This window comes from Diabrotica undecimpunctata, chromosome 7, assembly GCF_040954645.1.
Source record: "Diabrotica undecimpunctata isolate CICGRU chromosome 7, icDiaUnde3, whole genome shotgun sequence".
NCBI classification, from domain to species: Eukaryota; Metazoa; Arthropoda; class Insecta; order Coleoptera; family Chrysomelidae; genus Diabrotica; species Diabrotica undecimpunctata.
In genome coordinates, this window is record NC_092809.1 from 104,081,537 (window position 1) to 104,101,868 (window position 20,332).

Sequence of the window (20,332 nt, forward strand, 5' to 3'; positions counted from 1 at the left end):
ATGAATAGGATTCAGTTTAAATATGTTTTAAATTTAATTTCACCTTCAGTTAAAAAACAAAATACTACATTTAACGAAGCCATACATATCAAACCAAAAAGTATTTTTAAAAAGAAGAGGTATCACTTCCGTACAAAAGTCCTACTTGTTTATCACTTCCGTGATTAATTGTCACAAAGCAATAAAAACACATGCAAAAATGACAAAATAGCCTCGAAACTTATTTTTTTAAATACTCTATATCAAAATCAAACAAGTTCCTAAATAAACAACAAGGGGAGAACGACGGACATCTAATGCACATTATCCTTACCAACCGGTTACGACCTATGTCCCGGACAGTGTGCGTTATTCATATTTAAAACCATTTAAATTATATTTTTCGGAAACTAAACGCTATGTGCTGGAAACGCAACGTGCACGATAATATGCCACGACTTTTAGCGCTACTAAAAATCAGAAGACGGCAATAGGTCACCAGAAACCAAACAGAATGGCAGGATGAGATCCACAGAGGATTGTCGAGCCAAAGATGGTTATGATGACAATTTCCTGGTGCTTACAGTTACGCTTATATTTCGTTCCAATCTTTTTTTGTTTTTAAAGAAACAGTACATTTTTATTATATTATTTTATGGAGTCTGGTTTTTTATATATATTTTTTAATTTATATAAAACACGATCGGATGAATATTTGTTTCTTTCGATATTGGTTACAGTTAATTATTAGAAAAAATTTTTGTAATTGCCCTTTGAAAGATTAGCGGATAAATTTGATAATAGTGTCAGAACCTTCAAAACTATATTATTTTATTATTATTAAATAAAATATATATTATTTTTCTCGTTATTTTATCATTTTATGCTTTCCATGTTTAATTAAATTAATATTATATCGCATGCTCTTCCGTGATTTATTATAAGGACATGGCAATACTGCTAAATACAAAATTTCCTTCATTTGTAGTCCTTCACTACCTTCATTCGGATCGTTCTCTATACTTTAGCTCAAACACCTGTATATATGATTTTTAATTATATTTGATTTTTAATAATATTTAATACTAGTCAAATCGATGATTATTTCATAGAGAGACTGGGGTAATTTACTTCGTAATTTGTCAAAGCCTTTGAAGTGACAACCTAAGCCATACTTCTTATATTCAGCTGCAAATGGTGCCGCTGCGTTGGGGAAGATGATGCCCAACGTTGGAAAACCAACAGGGTCCAAATCCGAAAGGAGGAGGGTCTTACAAGGTGTTGTACAGTCGATCGTCCTCTACGCGACACTAGTCTGGAGTGGGGCGGTAGAGATAACGACATATAGGAGGCTCATGACACGAGTGGACAGAATAAGTCTATTGCGAGAGGCATGCGCCTAAAGGACTGTGTCTGCGGCAGCCTTGTGGACCATCACTGGATGTGTTCCTTTGCATGTTTTGGCGGTGGAAAGAAAAGAGCTCTATGAGAGAAGAATCCACAACCTTACTATGGCCGAGAGAAGACAGGAAAAGGAAAGGTCAATTGAAAGATGGCAAGAAGAATGGAACAACACGGGCACAGTGGACGAAAATGCTGATCCTGAACATAGAGATGACTGTGGTCACAGGCGACTGGATTATTTCCTGACGCAGGTGCTTACAGGACACGGGTGTTTTAGGGCCTACCTCTCTAGGTTCGGAAAGGCTAATACAGATGAATGCCTATATTGTGGACACTCGGACACTGTAACACATACGTTGCTAGATTGCATCAGATGGATAGTAGAAAGAAACAGAATGGAAAGAGAGACAGGTGTGAATTTTGTTACAGTGAGAGAAATAATTCAAAAATGATTGAAAATAAACTATATCCGAGCAGTGATCAAGAAAAAAGAAGAGGAAGAAAGACAGCTGGACCAACAGCAAAGGTAAGAGGAAAAGATACTGGAAGTTGAAGCTAGAAAAGTGGATTAGACTGTATGAGTTAGAATGCATAAGTCAGACTGTAGGGAAGGAGGAAATGCCCGTCTGGGAGTGATGCCGTACTAGGGGTGATGAGGATCTTCTACGCACTACCTGGAACGAGACACGAAGCCTCCTTGCTGATGAATTGAGTGTGGGTGTGGATAAATGGAGGATAAATGAATGAAGGTAGTGCTTTGGAAGTGATGCCGGCCTTACAGCGGCCATTCCGCTTCCGGATGACAGAGGTGGGTCTGGTTTCACTGGTAGGCGTTAGGCGTAGAGGCGAGGAGAGGGCATTTTAAAGTACTTCGGGAACTATCGCCGGGAGTACGAAGAACGAATTTTGCACTAAGGTCAGTCAGGCGACGTCCAGGACTGAGATGTCTTTTGAAGATTCCAGACTCCTCCTCTATAAAGACGAAAAAAAAAGGCAATACTTCTTAACTTTTGTGACCGGTATCACACATCATTCACACGAATCACACTGTATTTTAATCGAATTTATTTCTAAGTTAATTAATGAAAGAAATAGGTAAATGAAAAAAAAAATTAAAAAATTCTGAAATTAAATTTTTGAATATATTTACTCAGACTTTTCAGGAATACAAATGATCAAAGAAGTGTGAAACCAAGCGAAATTAGCGGACGTATTTCACTAAAAATTCGATATCCCTTCCATATTCGATATCCGATTGGATCGAAACCAGAACTCATTAACCCTTTCAACGAACTTATAATTTGTCGACCTTTAACCGTATAAGTGTCCCACCGTATAGGTAAGTGCCACTTCATTTATTTTACTTTAAAACTACTCTGACCAGCTTTCAGCGATTATTTCCCAGCAGTACATCTAAAGGCGGCTTCCCACGATCGGCGATATTGCGTACGGAGGCGGACCAGCGCGCACCCACGCACCGTAGGAAATGTCTCGTCCGTGGTGGCACAGGCACGTCTGTGCTGGTGAGGTGCGTCGTTTCCATTGAGAGTCGGTAACATCAAAGGTGTGGTATATACCCGTGCGACGCGTTCCGAGCGAGTCCATGTTTGAACAGACAAGTGCAAGTCAGAAGTTGTTTATTCGCTGACGCAATAGTTGTCTGTAGTGTTGTCAAAGTTGTTTTGCAGTTTTTTTTATTTTTATTTTAAGTGTTTTGCAAAAAAATGGAATGGACAAACGAAGTTATTTATGATTTTTTAAATTTGTATCAAAATGAACCAAGTTTATTTAATTCTACAACGCCAGAGTATAAGAACCGGAACGATATATACCACGCATGGAACCGAATAAAAAATTAATTAAAGAATAGTACTATTTCAATTAAAGACTTAAAAAAAGAGTTAACTTTTTTGAAATAAAGTTAACTCAAAGAGTACTGTGACGGACCTACACAGACTGTCACGGACCGTAGAAAGAGCTCCGTCTACGGTGCGTTGCCGTCCGTGCTCATAGGCTGTACGCGATGATCTGTAGAGTCGCCGATCGTGGGAAGCCGCTATTAGTCTAGCCTTGAACAACGCGATTTCATTGGTTGTAGTTACTGTCATGCGATGTGCAGTTTGAATTCTTCATTTGTTTGTATCATTTTTATGGTAGTCAGAGCTGTCTATAAGTGCTTCCTTTAAAGTATATTTTTTATTTTTGAAATAACGTCTACATTGTTTTGTTTATAGAAAATGGCAGGGTAAGTTTTTCTGTTTAACTAATTAATGTTTTTAAATGGTTTTAAATGTTTAGTCACTAAAAATGACATTTGTTTCATTGGTACTTGAGAGTACCGTTGGATATAATTGTAATATATTTTTTTCATTTCAGACACTGTCTACATCATCATCATCATTCTGGCTTTACAACACTACGTGGGTCCTAGACTCCTCAAGAATTTCTCTCCAGTCGTCCCTATCCATCGCCTTTCTCCGTTAAGTACGTATTCCCATATTTTTCATGTCTTCATCGATGTAATCAACGAACCTTGTTATAGGTCTTCCTCTTCTTCTCTGACCAATGGGTCTATCAAGGAGCGTTTTACTAGCTGGGTCCTTTTGTTTCATTCGCATTACATGCCCTATACAACTCAGACGTCCTATCTTAATATGTTTTACGATATCAGGTTCCTGGTATATTCTATAAAGTTTGAAGATGTATTATCTTCTCCACACTTCATTGTTATTCACTACTCCATAAATTCGCCTTAGTACTTTTCTTTCGAAACATCCTAACATGTTTTTATTATTTTTTGTTAGAGTCCAAGTCTCTGAACCATATGTTAGGACTGGGCGTATTATGGTTTTGTGAGTTTTATTTTTGTATTTCTCGATATAATTGTGGATTTAAGGAGGAGATTATTTTTAGTGTTAAGGTGCGCTTCCAGGTATACAAATTCGTTCACTGCTTCGATGACGTCGTTTTTTTTGTAGCTGATTCTTTTAATGCTACATACGCCTCTCGTACAGCGTTTTCCGTTCTCCCAACAATATTGTGAAATAGTTATTACTTTTTCCAGAGCCAGATTGAACAGTATACAGGAGAGAGGGTATTCCTGGCCTGGCGCAGCCCATTATTTGTTTTAAAAGGTTCAGACAGTTCCCCCTGAATTCGTACTCTACATTAAGCTTTTTCAAGAGTTAGTTTTATTAAATTTACCAACTGGTATTCCTAGCTCTTTCATTGCTTTGAATATTTCTCTTCCATTCACAGAGTCGTAGGCTGCTTTGTAGTCTATAGGTATGTGATGAGCATCAATGCCATATTCCAGTGTTTTTTCCAAAATTTGTTTTAGGGTTGCAATCTGATGAATTGTCGATTTACCACCTCTGAAACCAGCCTGGTATTTTTCTACTATCCGTTATGCATACGATGACAGTACTGCGGAAAATATTTTATACGCTGCATTTAGAAGCGTTATTCCTCTGTGGTTAGAGCATTCAAAGATATCTCCTTTTTTGTGTATGGAGCAAAGTATTCCAATATTACAATCATTGGAAAGGGATTTCTGTGCCCATATTTCTTTTATAAGCTGCTCTAATACCATTATGGTATCATGGCCACCTTCTTAATATAGTTGAGCTGGAAGATTATCTATTCCGGGTGATTTATTTTGGGGAAATGAAAATATCATGGGGAACCTCGACTAAGCAAAAATCCTTAGCGAATTGGTTTCTAGTACTCATAAAGAGTATACCGGAATAAAAGAAAAAAGACAGTTAAGATTTGATTTCACGTATAGTGCATCTGTATATCCGCTTATACATATTTCACCCTAAAAGGGATCATCAGAGTCGGATATTCACAGACGCTCTGAACGTGAAAATAAATCTTTCCTGTCTTGGGAAGCAACTCTTACATGGCTTCGTATAAACGCAAATAGCGACATCTGATAATAAATCTAAAAAGATTTATTTTCACGTTTAGAGCGTCTGTGAATAGTTGTCTCTGATAATCCCTTTTAGGGTGAAATACGTATAAGCGGATATACAGACGCACTATACGTGAAATCAAATCCTAACTGTCTTTTTCCTTTTATTCCGGTATACTCTTTATGAGTACTAGAAACCAATCCGCTAAGGATTTTTGCTTAGTTGAGGAGATATGTTGTGGAATGCAATTTTAGATTCCCCATGTCTGTTTTGACTTGCAATTCTTAGAAGGCGCAGATTAAAGCATAAATCTGAATTTGGTTTCGAAAAATTAGTTTACGGATTTATAAAATTAAACCTTTGCTGGATTGTCTAAATTCTGAATTTGGTAATTATTGTGGTGGACAGAAAATGTATGTCGACGAGTCAATTGTAAAATTTAAAGGCTGATCATCTATTAAACAATATAATTCGATGAAACCGATAAAAAGAGGGTATAAGCTCCGGTGTTACTCTGACGTGAATGGGTTTGTACAAAAATTTCAAGTATTTTAAGGCAAAAATGAAAAAATTCAAGAGAAATATTCCAAATATAATTTAGGTGAACGAGTTGTTTTATCTTTGATAGAAGCAGACTGGGTTAAATAAAATTATTTCTTTTGGTAACTTTTACACTACTATAAAACTTCTGGAGAAACTGCAAGCTGAAACTACTTAAGAAGATTAAAAGCTTGCTAGTAGGGACTTTAACTACCGTATTTCTATATAGGGATTTTCTTTTTCAAAGTGGAAGGATAATCGCATCGTCACCACTGCTTCCAACTTTCACGGAAGTGAATCACCCACATAGAATTGAAAACAACGTAATGGCAAAAATATCAACATTCCAGCACCCCAAATAACAAAAGATTATAACTAATCTATGGGCGGTGTAGACCATCATGACCAACTAAGGCAATTTTACAGTTTGTACAGAAGATCTAATAAATGGTGGCATCGACTTTTTTGGGCATGCCTTGAAATAAAAGTGACCTCCAGAAGATTTGGATTTTCGTAGAGACCTTACTATTAGCCTCTGTTTTGCTTTCCCACACAGAACAAACAAGACACCAAGACGAAAAAAATGACAGCATAATTTTAGCGTTTCTTCAGAAATAAGATTGTGCAGTAGAGGAAATCACTGGCCAAAATTTGTTGATCGAAGGGGAAGATGTGGAGTTTTTAGTATGAACAAAATACAATTTAAACCGATGCCAATTTGCTCTTTATGTAAAGTTTTTCTATGTATTAATCAAAATAAGAACTGTTTTACAGAATATCATGAGATAAATAATTGAAATATATAGTTACTATTGTTTGAGCAATTTGTGTAGCGCCATCCCTGATGTGTGTTGCCCTTCTTTCCTCCACCGAACGAGTCAAAATAACCAGTCAATGGACATAGCAGTGACGAGTTCATCTCTAGACATTAAGTGTGACAGACGTAAACAGTTTTATTTTGTATAACCAGTTTTTCTTTCAATATAGTCATCAAACTACATCTATTACTTATTTATCTTAATCATTAAGAATATTACTACTATCTACGTCTATTACTTAATCATTAAGAATTCAATTCAATTCTTTACAACTATAATATGCCTTAATATTTTTTCCACTCTGAATAATTTATCTCACTGCTACTGTTCAGTACCATATTGATTTAGATTTAGATTTAACAACACAACATCAATTATGAAAATGAAATTGTTTAAAATTTATTAAAAAATGTTTATAGGGTCTTCTATTCATTAAAAAAGTAAAATCTCTATAATATAAATATCTGGGAAATAAGGATGGTTCCTGTTACTAGTACTTCCATGTACCTATGGGACTGAAAGGGTTAAGAAAAATGAATTCTTTCTATTTAAGAATATTTTACTGGAGTGAAAGTACCGATAGTTAGACAAAGAAAATCATAGATTGTGTTTAAATATGCAACATATTACCTTTTTGTTTGTAGTCCTTCCATACGAACGAACAATTATCAAAGTGGTGTTTATCAGTTGGCCAACATCCCTTCTTGATTTCCGCTTCATGCTGTCCTGTTAATGCTGGAATTAGATTGGGAAACGTATTGTCTCCAACTTTATTGTATCCTATCATTTCAACGGCACCAATTTGTTTCAAATAATTTACTGTCTTTGGCATCTGTCTATAAAAATTTAATCTCGAAATGGCATCTAAGCCTATCACTAGCACATTTAAATTAGAATCGTTGTCATTCAGATCTTTCTTTACGTCTGACAAATTTTTTGTAGAAACGAAAACAAACATATCATTATAAATATCACTATTATCGTATTTGCACGTAACTTTTATAAACTCTTCTTTTATTTTAGTGTTATTAACAAATGTTTGACAGTCTTTACTATAGCGTATTTTATTGTCTGAAGAATCATCAGCAGGATCCTCTCTCCAGAATGTTTTGTAACAACATGTCAGATTATTTATATTGGTTACATTATAAAAGGGTAACGAATCGTCTATTAATTTTATAGAATCTCTATCTGATTCAAATAACGCTGGCGTACCATTATTACAAACATATGTGCCTGGCTGCTCTAAATAATCTAAAATATTTTTATCAAAAGGTTGAAAATATGGTATTTTGCAACCAGGGGTATTTATAGTAAATACTCCTAAATCGACTTTTTTCTCTACTAATGCTAGGTTTTCGTCAATTTCGATTCGAGAAAATATATTATCTTGTTGATATACACATACCAATATGGTAATACATATTAACACAAGTATAAAATACTTGAAGTCCACCTGTTTCCCTCTGAAATAGAAAAACAAAGAGTTAGAATTATAAAATAAGATTGATACATAGTCTGGAGACAATTTAACTATATAGTGGTACCTCTACATGAGAGTTTAATTTATTTCATAACATTGTTTCTATGTCAAATTTCTCGTATTTCTCGTATCTTAAAGCAACTTTTCCCATTAAAATTAATTGGAATGCAAATAATACGTTCCTGCTCCCAAAACACCACCTCAGTTGTTTTTCTTAAGCGTTTTTGAATAAGCGAAAAACAAGAAGAAACATTTAGTTATAAATAACAAATACATATTCTATAAAAAATATAATAAAATAAAAAGTAAAGTGCTTATGGAAGCGCTTAATTTTCTTCACAGGTTGTCGCGTTTTTCCTCACTCTTTGTTCATTTTCACCTGGAGGTCATTTTAAAAAATTGTCCAAGGAGATTTGTTTCTTCTTCCCTTTCAGGATATTGCATTAATAAGTTAGGCAAGTTTCGTAAAGCAACTCTGATGCACGACCAGTTTCATCTTTTCGGGGTGATTTTTGTCTATAAACTCTACAACTTTCTTCCACATTCCCAATATCTCCTTTAAATCTCTAGTACAGACAACCTCCTGCATCTTTAGCTCCTCTTCAAAACCAATTTTTCGTTGAGCCATCATAATATGTTGCTGCGAATGTAGATCGTGTAACTCTTTGATTGTCAACTTCTGAAACCGTTCCTCATCGAGTTAGTTCACATCTCTATCATTCACCTCCAGACCCATGAGTTTTCCCAGGGAAACAATCTCCTCTACCACTGACACTTCGGGTTCCAATCTTACGAAGGCCCATTCAGCTACAGAATCAGACCACAGCTTCTTCCTTGGAGAGGATAAGATCCTTGTTGTAACACCTAGCCAGGCCTGATCAATAATTCTTTGGCATATCACGATGTTGAAGTGGTCCTTACAGAGCTCTCGAAGGGTAAGATTTGTGTTCTCCGTCACCTCAAAGCAGCGCCGAAAAATGTGCTTAGTGTACAACTTTTTAAAATTAAAAATCACCTACTGTTACATGGGCTGCAGGATAGGAGTGGTGTTGGGTGGTAGGTAAAGAACCTTGATAAACTTCTTCGAGTAAATCATCCACGAGATTTGGTGAACGAGCAGGGGCATTGTCGAGGACGAGAAGGGCTGCAAGGATAAATTGTTTTCCTGTAGTTTTTAACAGAGGAGCCAAACGACATGTTTATCCACTCCACAAAAAATTTCCTGGTGAACCACGCTTTCGCATTTGCCGTTCACATAACTTGCAGTTTTTCTTTTAAAATCTTTTAAAACTTGTAATTTAAAAAGTGCTAGAGGTAATCTATCCTTTATGGGTTTATGACCTGGAATTGTCTTCTCCTCTACCTATTCGGCAACCTTTTCCAGAAAAGCTCGAACTTCCTGCCTTACCATTTTTGACAACAGAGTGAATGCTAGCTCTTTTTCTAAAGTTGTAAAACCAACCTCGACTCACTTTAAATAAGCCTTACGATTCTTCACTTGTGGAATCTGCTTCAGCAAATCAGGTTCGCCCGTGCCTTCTCACCTATGCTGCTTTGTGTTAATGATCCTCCTTGAAGCTGCTTATCTGTCACCCACACCATCAGTAGTATCTCCATCTTTTATGAAGAGAGATCCGGAGCTTAGAAATTATTGTAACGCCCTTAGCTGGCGTTATACCGTTTATCAACTCCTTCTGTTTAAGCACAATACATGTCATTAATGTGCTACGCCCGTACATCCTACCAAGTCAATTACTCGAAAATCTTGGTCATGTTTTTTTATCATTTCACGCTTTAATTCAATCATTATCTTCTTCTTAGGAACCATGATTATAAAAATAAATGTGATGTGATGTTTGATAAATGTACAAAAAGTACAGAAACGCGAACCCAACATCAATAATGCTTCGAAAACAAGAAAAACAAGCACACAGACTGAGCTGTAGTCTGAAGTGCGAGAAACTGTTAAGGTACGATTCCGACAACGACTGCAGACAGTTTTACTGCACGAAGAAAAAGATAAGACAATTTTTTATTGTATTATTGTTTTAGGAGAAATCCAACACAACCATCAGAAAAAAGCTAATAAAAATCATGAACCATAGACCGGAAGAAGACTCTAATGAAACATTGATCAAAATTTTATATTCAGTTCACTCTGGGGATAGAAACTTATTCATCGCCACCGTTTCTCGATGTTATCATAAGGAGAAACCAATCCCAAAGTTTTCATCATTCTGTTTACGGAAAACCCACCCATACCAACCGCTTGCACGTTAACTCTCATCACCCACTCTCACAAATTAATCCAGTCATTAATACTCTTGTCTTAAGTTCAATATGCCTTTGCGATGACGCAAGCAGATACACTGAGCGCTCTTATTTAAAAAAGCCCTTATCCGAAATGGCTATCGCAAAAATTATATCAATAGGTACATCTAAAGGCTTCAATTTCCCGCTCAAATCAACAGGAATAAAAAAAATATTTATGTCTAAACAAAAACTTTCATCTCTTGTCCGATCAATTAACGACAATAGTCCAAATGAACAACACGAAATTTATAAAATTCTTTGTGCAGACTGCCCCCAATATTATATATAGGCCAAACCAATTAAAGAATCAAAAGTATGATTAATGAACATTCCATTTCTGTTTGCAATTCCGATTCAATTTCCGCCCTAGCTCAACACCATTTTCATATGTCACCATTCGCTTCTATAAACTGAGAAATATCCAAGAAGCCATAGAGATTTCAAAAAAGCCGACTTGTCATATTAGAAGAGATAAAGTTACCGGCTGGTGCAAAAAAGCACTACATCAGTGAACCACGTCATAAGGTATAAATGAACCGGCCTTCCTTCCCAGCAGTAGTAGTGCAGTGAGTAGTGAACAGTATAGTATCTGGAGGTTTAGAAGAGTGAAAACCCGGAAGCCCCAAAGAATACATCAGAGAGGATATCGCAAGCTCAGCACAGTGACAATCGACGCGGTTTAACCGAGAAGCCTGGTTAGTTTAATATTCGTTTTTGTAATAATATTAATCTTAGTTTTAGTTATTTAGTTAGTACAGATACAGCCAGAACAAAAATGTTAGCATTATCATGTGTTTCTTTTGGATACACAATAAGTATTCTTAAGTAAAAATCATCACTCGGAAGTTTATTCAATCCTTGTATGAGCCTCGGTAGAATATCAGTTCGATTTTTAACAATATCTTCAAGATTTGTTATTTCAATAAATGAAAATCAGTAACCAAAATGTTTATGATAAAAATAATCCAATAAAATAGAGTTGCCATATAACTATACTAACAAAGTACACACAAGTAATCACAATCCAATGTTATTAATGTTTGATAGGGTTAAACTTTACTAACATGAACGACAATAAGGATTCGAAATATCTAAGAAAAATAAACTACAAACTTCTATGTAACTACCAAAGTAAACGTCTGGTAAATATATGTAACAAAATTAATAAAAACAAAATTGCATACAACAGAATGGAAATTTCTATTAACGAAATTCACATTATATTAGAAGATACAACCAAACAATACAATCATTTTAATTATTATTCAATTATAAAACAACTAATTCTATTTTCTTTTTTTTACCTAGTTTATACATTTTATAGCAGTAATTTTAGACGTCCACCTTCAAAATATTCTTTGAACCACATACTTGCCATGAATCACATACTTGGATTTAATTAGTTAAAAACAAAACATATAGAAAGCATTATAGACGATATCAGGAAGTAATTGGTCAAGTAAATAACCAATTACCTACTGTAAATTAATTGACCCATTTAAATGAAATGGGTGTATCATTTAATGAATCATCACTACTCAGATGTTTCTACTAAAGGATGACTCCCACATCGAGGCGGACACTGTCCATGCATTGACAGAGCAGAAGAAAAAAAAAACTTAAAAATAGAAATAAAACAGAAATAATATGGAATTAGAAGATTTTAAAATTTTTAGGTCTTTGTATGATATCAAAACATCTCAAAATCCGCCTTTGATTAATAGAAAAAGAGACATTAATAAACAACAGATTCTTCTGTTAATTTGTGTTTAACTGCAAGTAAAACAAAACAGCATGGAAACTCTGTTTTTGAAAAGTAATGATGATAATGATCTATTATTGCCATTACTGCCATCTGTTTCTAAATTTTGCCATGATTTTTTTTAAAACTTAAATCATACTAGTAATACTAATAGTGACTATCCAGAAGGATGAACAAGTCGTTTGTACGTAAAATACCATTTTGGTTAAATACATAGATGTATTATTAGTATTTGTAAAGGCAAATTGGACGGTTACATAAATTTTGTAAGTCATATAGTAGTGTAGTTGTTATTGAATACCCCAAACTAAGTCTTACACCACGATAACTTTATTAGAGGGATATAACACAATAGCCATTAAAACGGTTAAAAACCACAGAAAAAAATTTGTTTTTTAATTTTAACAAATGCATTATATAAATAACAATAGATAGAATGTTATATTAAAATATTGTTTCAATATCTCAATAAATAGTTGCAGCTGTACGGTTGACCGTACAAAAGGTATGAAGCTTATTAAGCTGGAAGTGAAGAAATAGCTTAACTTTTCAACAATACAGATTTTAAGAAACGAACAGTTCAGTTTTATATAAGAAAAAAAAACAGGATGAAGAAAAAACTATATGTAAAACCAATCATTAAAGAAAACATTTATTATAGTATTTATATTATTATTATAGTAGCAATAATTTATTGAAGACATAAATTTATTATAGATAAATAAATATATCAGTTCTCTGTAGATAACATTACGTTTTGATGATAACCACCTAAAGTAATTATAATTATATCTATAGTAACAAACATAGCCAATAGTTTAGTAAAATTTTTTTTTAATATCAGAAGTCATAAAGATGAATGAAAATATTGATAATATCAAGGAAAAAATAAAACAAATATAGGAAGTGATAAAAATATTAGTATTTGTAAACGCACAACACAGTCTTGCGACTAATTATTATATTCCATAAACTTTTAGTTTATTTAAACTTTCCACATAATTACTAATGAAAGAATCCTTTGTAACCTAGCAGACGAAACAGACACATCTATGATGAGCACACACTTCAAACAGAAAAAAGAGCATAAGGTAATATAGCAATACCCGGATCAACTGAGAGTAATCAAATAGATCATATTTTGATTTCAAGAAGTGGAGAAGATATCAGTTTGTATAATTGATGTCCATAAAAAATTAAAAGACAACATACATAACTGCCGTTATATCTCCCAAAGAATAATACATATAAACATTATAATGGACTACCAAAAATTAAATGATATATCTATCTATAGCTCCGAGGACTGCAAACCTAAGGAGGATTGAGAAGCATTCTATGAACAATAGCAAACCATCCTGAATGAAATACCTCATGAAGAACCCTTAATTCTCATATTCTCCGTTCATAAATTGTTGAGAGCACGAAATGTGCCTCAAACTCATAAAACGGTCGTAAACCATAGGCGTTCCTGAGGTGTTTATTCATTAAATAATAATATAATATTTTTTAATACTGTTCTTCTTCTTCAGTGCCTTATCCGGTCCGGATGTTGGCGATCATCAAGGCTATCATGGTTTTGTTGACTGCTCTGCGAAACAGCTCCGCTGAGGTCATCCCAAACCATTGTCGGAGATTTTTCAACCACTAGATACGACGGCGTCCCGGTCCTCTTCTGCCAAATACTTTACCCTGCATAACAAGTTGAAGAATTCGATATTTTTCTTCGTTCCGCATCACGTGGCCGAGGTACTCAAGCTTACGTTGTTTAATTAAATTAAGCACTTCTTTTTCTTTTGTCATGCGCTGTAGGACCTCAACGTTGGTGACATGGTCCACATAAGATATTTTTAGTATCCTTCTGTATATCCACATCTCGAAGGCTTCGATTCGTTTTTCAGTGGCTTGCATCAGTGTCCAGGCTTCAACTCCATATAGTAACACTGGAAGAACGTAGCACCTCACTATCCGCATCTTGGTTCCCAAACTGAGATCACTGCAGAACAGCAAGGATCTCAACTTAATAAATGTAGACCGTGCCATTTCAATTCTGGATCTAATCTCTTGAGCGTAGTCCCATTGTACGTTGAGGGTAGTTCCGAGGTAAGTGAATCTGTCGACTCTCTGGATCTCTTCGTTACCTGCCATTAGTGCCCCGGGATCTAAATTTGTACGGCTGACAACCATGAATTTTAGTTCCATAGAATACTGTTATATATATATATATATATATATATATATATATATATATATATATATAATATTAATAATATTTTAATACTAATATATTTAGCAAAAAAACAATTAAAACTTTCACAGCTAATGTTATGTAATTATATTATATTAATAAAAATAAGAATTTAACTATTAACAATTTTGTAAATAAGAATACCTTATCTCTTTGGATATTTCAATACTAATCTTCGCGTTTAATCACTTTACTAGAAAACCTGGAATTCATATCCGAAGATACTATTCGTTGCAAGATAATTAGGATGGAATTCCCCAGATTTTTAATAATATAATGGGTATGCTTTGGCCACGTGCCTCGTTTGTTTAGTTAATATTCGAAACTTAACTTAAAAGGGTGAAATTATTACGAACGAAAACAATTTTTTTGTTTAGTACGTTTTTGATAGCATGTAATTTACGGCTCGTCGGTGTGTCCGCGTCTACGGCAGTAATTAGCGTCTCGAATATTTCTTTTGCGAATTATATGCAGTGCGTGAGTGATTTTTTATTCCATATACCTACGAACATATACGTACCTTTCGCTCGTGCTTGTTTTGTTGGATTGTTTGTGATGGCTTCATCATCAACATCATCAAGTTTTACACCGGTACTGTTGCGTACAGCCAGTAAGTCTGTCTATTCACCAAGAGAGAAGACTATTGTCCTGAATGTTCACGATGCTCTGGTTTCTCAGAATCACACAAACACTGTTTGCAACATAGTCGAAAGTTGTGCCAACATGACTGGCGTAGGAGAGTCAACTATATATAGGTTCCTATCAGAAAGAAAAAAACACGGTATAGCTAACCCAAACACAAACGAACAGTTCAAGAGAGGGAAAAAGCCTATTGAAATTGATGAATTTGCCAAAAATGGTATTCGAAGGAAAATTCATGGATTTTTTTTCAAAAAAGAAATACCAAACCTAAACAAAATTTTACAAGAAGTTAGAGACGACCCGGATTTGCCTCATATCGGACGAACTAAATTGTGGCAAGTTTTAAAAGAATTAAATTTCCGGTGGGAGAAATCAGACCGAAAATCACTTTTGATTGACCGGGAGGAAATAATATGTTGGAGAAGAAATTATCTAAGATCCATACGAAAATTCCGGGCTGAAGGAAGGCCCATCTTCTACCAAGATGAAACGTGGGAAAGGTCAGGTCATACTCTAAAAAAAAATTTGGTCAGATAAAAATATATTAAGCTCCAGGCAAGCCTTTATGGAAGGTTGGTCTACTGGTATCTCCCCACCTTCTGGTAAAGGCAGTAGATTAATAATTTCTCACATTGGCAGTGAAAAAGGATTTGTTAAGCATGGTTTGTTGGAATTTCAGTCCAAAAGCACAAAAGACTATCACGAGGAGATGACAGCTGATGTTTTCGAATAGCAATTTGAGCAGATGATTGATCACATACCACCAAATTCAATTATAGTATTAGATAATGCACCTTATCATTCACGACTAGTAGAAAAACTACCAACGACTGCGTGGAAGAAACATAATATTCTTGACTGGCTGCGGAATAAGTATCTGCCTTACGAAGATGGAATGGTAAAAGCAGAACTTCTAAAAATTGCCCGGCAACACAAATCTAAGTTCAAGGAATACGTAGTTGACAAAATGGCGGAAAGGCGAAACATTACAGTCCTTAGACTTCTACCCTACCACTGCGAAATAAATCCAATTGAACTCATTTTGCACAAATGAACAGTTATGTGGCTAGAAAAAATACGTCATATAAAATATAAGCTGTACGTGAATTGTTATACGAGTCTTTACAACATATTACAAAACAAAACTGGAAAGATGCCGTAAGGCATGTAATAGAAGAAGAACAAAAAATGTGGGATCTTGATAACATAATTGATGCGACCGTAGAGACACAACCGCTAATTATTAACCCTCAAGACGACTCGGATTCCGAAGTTGATCCTTTTTGAGTTGTTTTTATTTTGAATTTGAATAGTTTTCTAGTCGTAATTATATAAGATAAGTAATAGTAGTTGTAATCGTAAGGTATTAAAGGGGAAAGGCGCAAAATGTCGCCTGTCAAAATGTTCAATGTGTTTTAAATGTATCCATTTTTTTTTCAAATCCTGAGAAAACTAAAAAGCATTTTTGAAAAATTTAAAGGCAGAATGAAATATTTATTAGAATAAATAAAAAGTTTGTTTTGCATGCAATATTTTCAATTAAAAATTATACTATATTTTTACTTTTGTTTTCACCCCTGTTACATACCATATTAAAATAAACATTGTAGAAGTTTTCAGGGACTTTCTGCCCTGAGTAATAATGTAATCTTTCATTCTGCGTTTACTTTTTTCAAAAATATTTATTAGTTTTCTCCGGATTCGAAACTAATGGATACATTTAAAACACACTGGAAATTTTGCCAGGCGACATTTGGCGCCTTTTTCCTTAATTAAATAAATGTATCTTTTACAAATAGCAAGAAACTTTTTATTTTTGAATAAAATAAATAAGTTTTATTAAAAAATACAATTTACATAAGTACAATTTAAAAAATATATTTATTTAGTTTAAATAAATGTTTCAATCATATACTCTACGACACTTATCGTTTATCTCTAACCATTCAAAATACCCCCATAATAGGATTATTAGGTATTGTATTCCTTCAGATATAAGTTGGGTTAGTCGAAAACGTCTTAAACCGTCAGTTTTAGGTTGGTTTTTACTATTATATCGTATTACCTATCCTCTCTGTATTTCAGTTTTCTAATTAGGGTTAAACTTGTAGTGAGCTATCAACAAATTGTGAAGCGACTATAGGTTACTTTATTGCACGAATCGGAAATGAAATAGTTACAGGAGTAAAACAAAGATTTAATGAAAATCATGTCAACACAAATGGAGAACTCATGGCTAATCACTGTACTTTCAACGAACTGAGAATCAATAATACATTTTTCTCCCATAAGCTCCAGTATAAATATACATTTGAAAATTTTAGGAGGCACAAATCTATGATTGATTGTGTAGTCACTAATAGAGAAAAATTCACCCAAAGCAGATTCTAGATATCCGAACTTAAATTCAATATAGAATCACTGTGAAATGACTCTACAAACAAAATGTACTAAAGAAGGCTAGCAAAGAAGATACAGCTGAAACAAATAGACGATTTTGAAGATATAAACGCGAAGAAAATTAAAAATAACATTTAACAAGCAGCAACGGAATCTCTAGGAAAACTCAAAGTCATACTGAAGAGAAGAAACAACAACAATATACCATGGTTCAGGAAAAAAATAGAAGAGAAATATAAAGAGAAACGAGAGGCCTACACGACATACAAAACATCAAATACCCCGGAATTCCGAGACACCTATAAAAGAATACGAAATGAAACAAAGCAGTTGGTAAGAAGAATTTTGTTCTTCTTGCCAACTGCTTTATTTCATGAACACTGGGAACAGTTAACAAAAAGGATGGAAAGCGACTTCTATGGTACACAAAAACAAATATGGAGATTCATAAGAAACCAACGGAAAGAAATGGCAGCATTGAAGGAATGCAATAACATACCAGCAAACAAATGGTAAAGATACCTGACGGAATTGTTTAAAGGAAAGGAAAATAATAAACAACATAATAACGTACCTGAATAAAGGCACGAAGTAGAAATCAGTTTTCAGGAAGTAGAGATAGCCATAAATTCACTCAAAAATAGAAAGTCACCAGGACCAGACGGAATAACCAATGAACTTCTAAAACACGGAGGAGAAAGTATAACCCTAGAAATGAAAAAACTTATAAAAAACTAGTATTGCACTGCAAGATACAAGACTCATGGAGAAAAAGCATAATGATACCAATGTTCAAGAAAGGAGATAAAAAGACTCCAACAAGGTAGAGGTATAAATCTACTGAACACCGCACTTAAGCTTACCACAGAAGTCCTAACCAACAAAATCAATAAACTAACAACTTTATCAGATGAACAACAAGAATTCAGATCAGGAATATTCTGCATAAACGCCGTATTTGTACTAAGACAAAGCACAGAAAAGTACAATAAACCAGCATATCTCTGTTTTATAGACCTGACAAAGGCTTTCAATCGCATTTAAATGAAAGACGTCTTACACTCACTGTATAAAAGAAACATACCAATCAATATTATCTTCTTCTTGCAGTACCATCTCCTATCGGAGGTTGGCTACCATCACAGCAATATTCACTTTGTTGGCTGCAGCTCTGAACAACTGTATTGAACTGCACCCATACCACTCCCTTAAATTTCGCAACCAGGAAATCCTCCTACATTCCACATTTTTCTTTCACGAGATTATTATACAAACCATCAAAACCATCTACTTCCATAATCGATTACAGGCAAAGATAAATGGAAAACTAACACAGTGTCTACCAGTACAAAGCGGAGTTAGACTGGGTGACTCGTTAAGCCCACTTATCTTTAATATAATAATGGACGAATGGTCATGGTTACAGAATCGGGAACAAAGAAATCTAATTATTATGTTACGTAGGCGACGCCGCATTAATTGCCGAGACAGAAGACGAGCTCCAAAGATTAAAACACATCTTTAATATAACAGCCAATAAATACAATATGATAATATCAGCACAAAAAACCCAATGTATGACAACATCCCAATACCCACTACGATGTAAAATCGAAATTATTAAGAAAATAATAAAGCAGGAAGCAAGGTTTATATTTTTGGGAATAGATATAACTAGTTACGGAGATTTTGAAAAAAAAAAAGTAGGACAACAAAGCTTAAAAGCAAGTAAAGCAGCGAGATCTCTTAATGACCCAATCTGGAAGAACAAACGCCTAAGACAAGGCACAAAAATAAGAATTTATAAAACAGCAATTATACCAATATTAACATACACGGCTGAGACAAGACCTGACACATCTAAAACGAGACGACTACTAGAAACAACAGAGATAAAAATACTTTGACAGTAAATACCTCCTACTACAGCTTTTCCATATGGCATAAAATCAAACAAGTTTTGCTATAGATACCACTAACGTTCGGAAGACCGAACAAGGCACTTGAAAGAAAAATATAACTGAAAATAAATTCTATTTACACATAGAAACCGTATCCACAAATGCTATTCAGACATTTTATAAATCAAGACGTCATTAAAGTTAATCACAAAAGTCAATAAATTAAAAAACACCACTGCATTAATTATTATAAATACACATTATTAGTACACTTCACCTGAGAAAGATACGTCAAAGGTACTTACAATAACATTTTAAAAATATCAAATTGATTTCGCGTTATGTTTCTTTTCGCTTCCACATCGACTAAAGCACTATTTTTACTGTATACTTATCTTCACCATCGTAGGTACCGATAATATAAACAGTTACCAAGTCATAGATAAAAGGACAGATTTATTTCAGTTCTTTGATAACGATGTATCTTTTCTTATCTGAAACCCTTATTAGCGATCAGATGTTCGTATTGATTTTACTTGGTACTATACAGTTACAGGAAGGAAAAGGATAACGAAATTCAAATATTACGATTCAAATCCAATTGAACTTTATATGTAGGGGAAAGGCGGGCAAAACGGGGTGACTGCCTAAAACGGCGTACCTAATTTTTTTCAATATCACTTTCTCCATCTATACAACGGTTTCTGTCATAAAGCTGATATCATTAGTTGTTAAACTCCATTCGCTTAGCTCGGGCATATTTTGACAAATTCATTGTCGGAAACCTACAACACAACAATTCCTACTTCTCAGTATTAATAGCTCAAGTATTCTACTATTGCAGACTTCTTCTACAAAAAGAAGAATTATTCTAAATAGTGGAAGTGTATACTAAACCTATCAAATTTTGGGTAGTATATATTTA

General features: G+C 34.3%; 1 protein-coding gene across 1 annotated transcript in view; it reads right to left on the minus strand.

Annotated features, from left to right (window-relative positions):
* Window positions 1-19,872, minus strand: part of LOC140445684 (uncharacterized) — a 30,654-nt gene extending 10,782 nt beyond the window's left edge. The window contains exons 1-2 of the mRNA XM_072537932.1: window positions 19,713-19,872; window positions 7,289-8,124 (exon numbers count right to left, since the gene is read on the minus strand). Of these exons, the coding sequence (XP_072394033.1) occupies window positions 7,289-8,124; window positions 19,713-19,720 (844 nt within the window). The 5' untranslated portion in view covers window positions 19,721-19,872. The remainder of the gene's footprint in view (window positions 1-7,288; window positions 8,125-19,712) is intronic.
* Window positions 19,873-20,332: the final 460 nt, after the last annotated feature.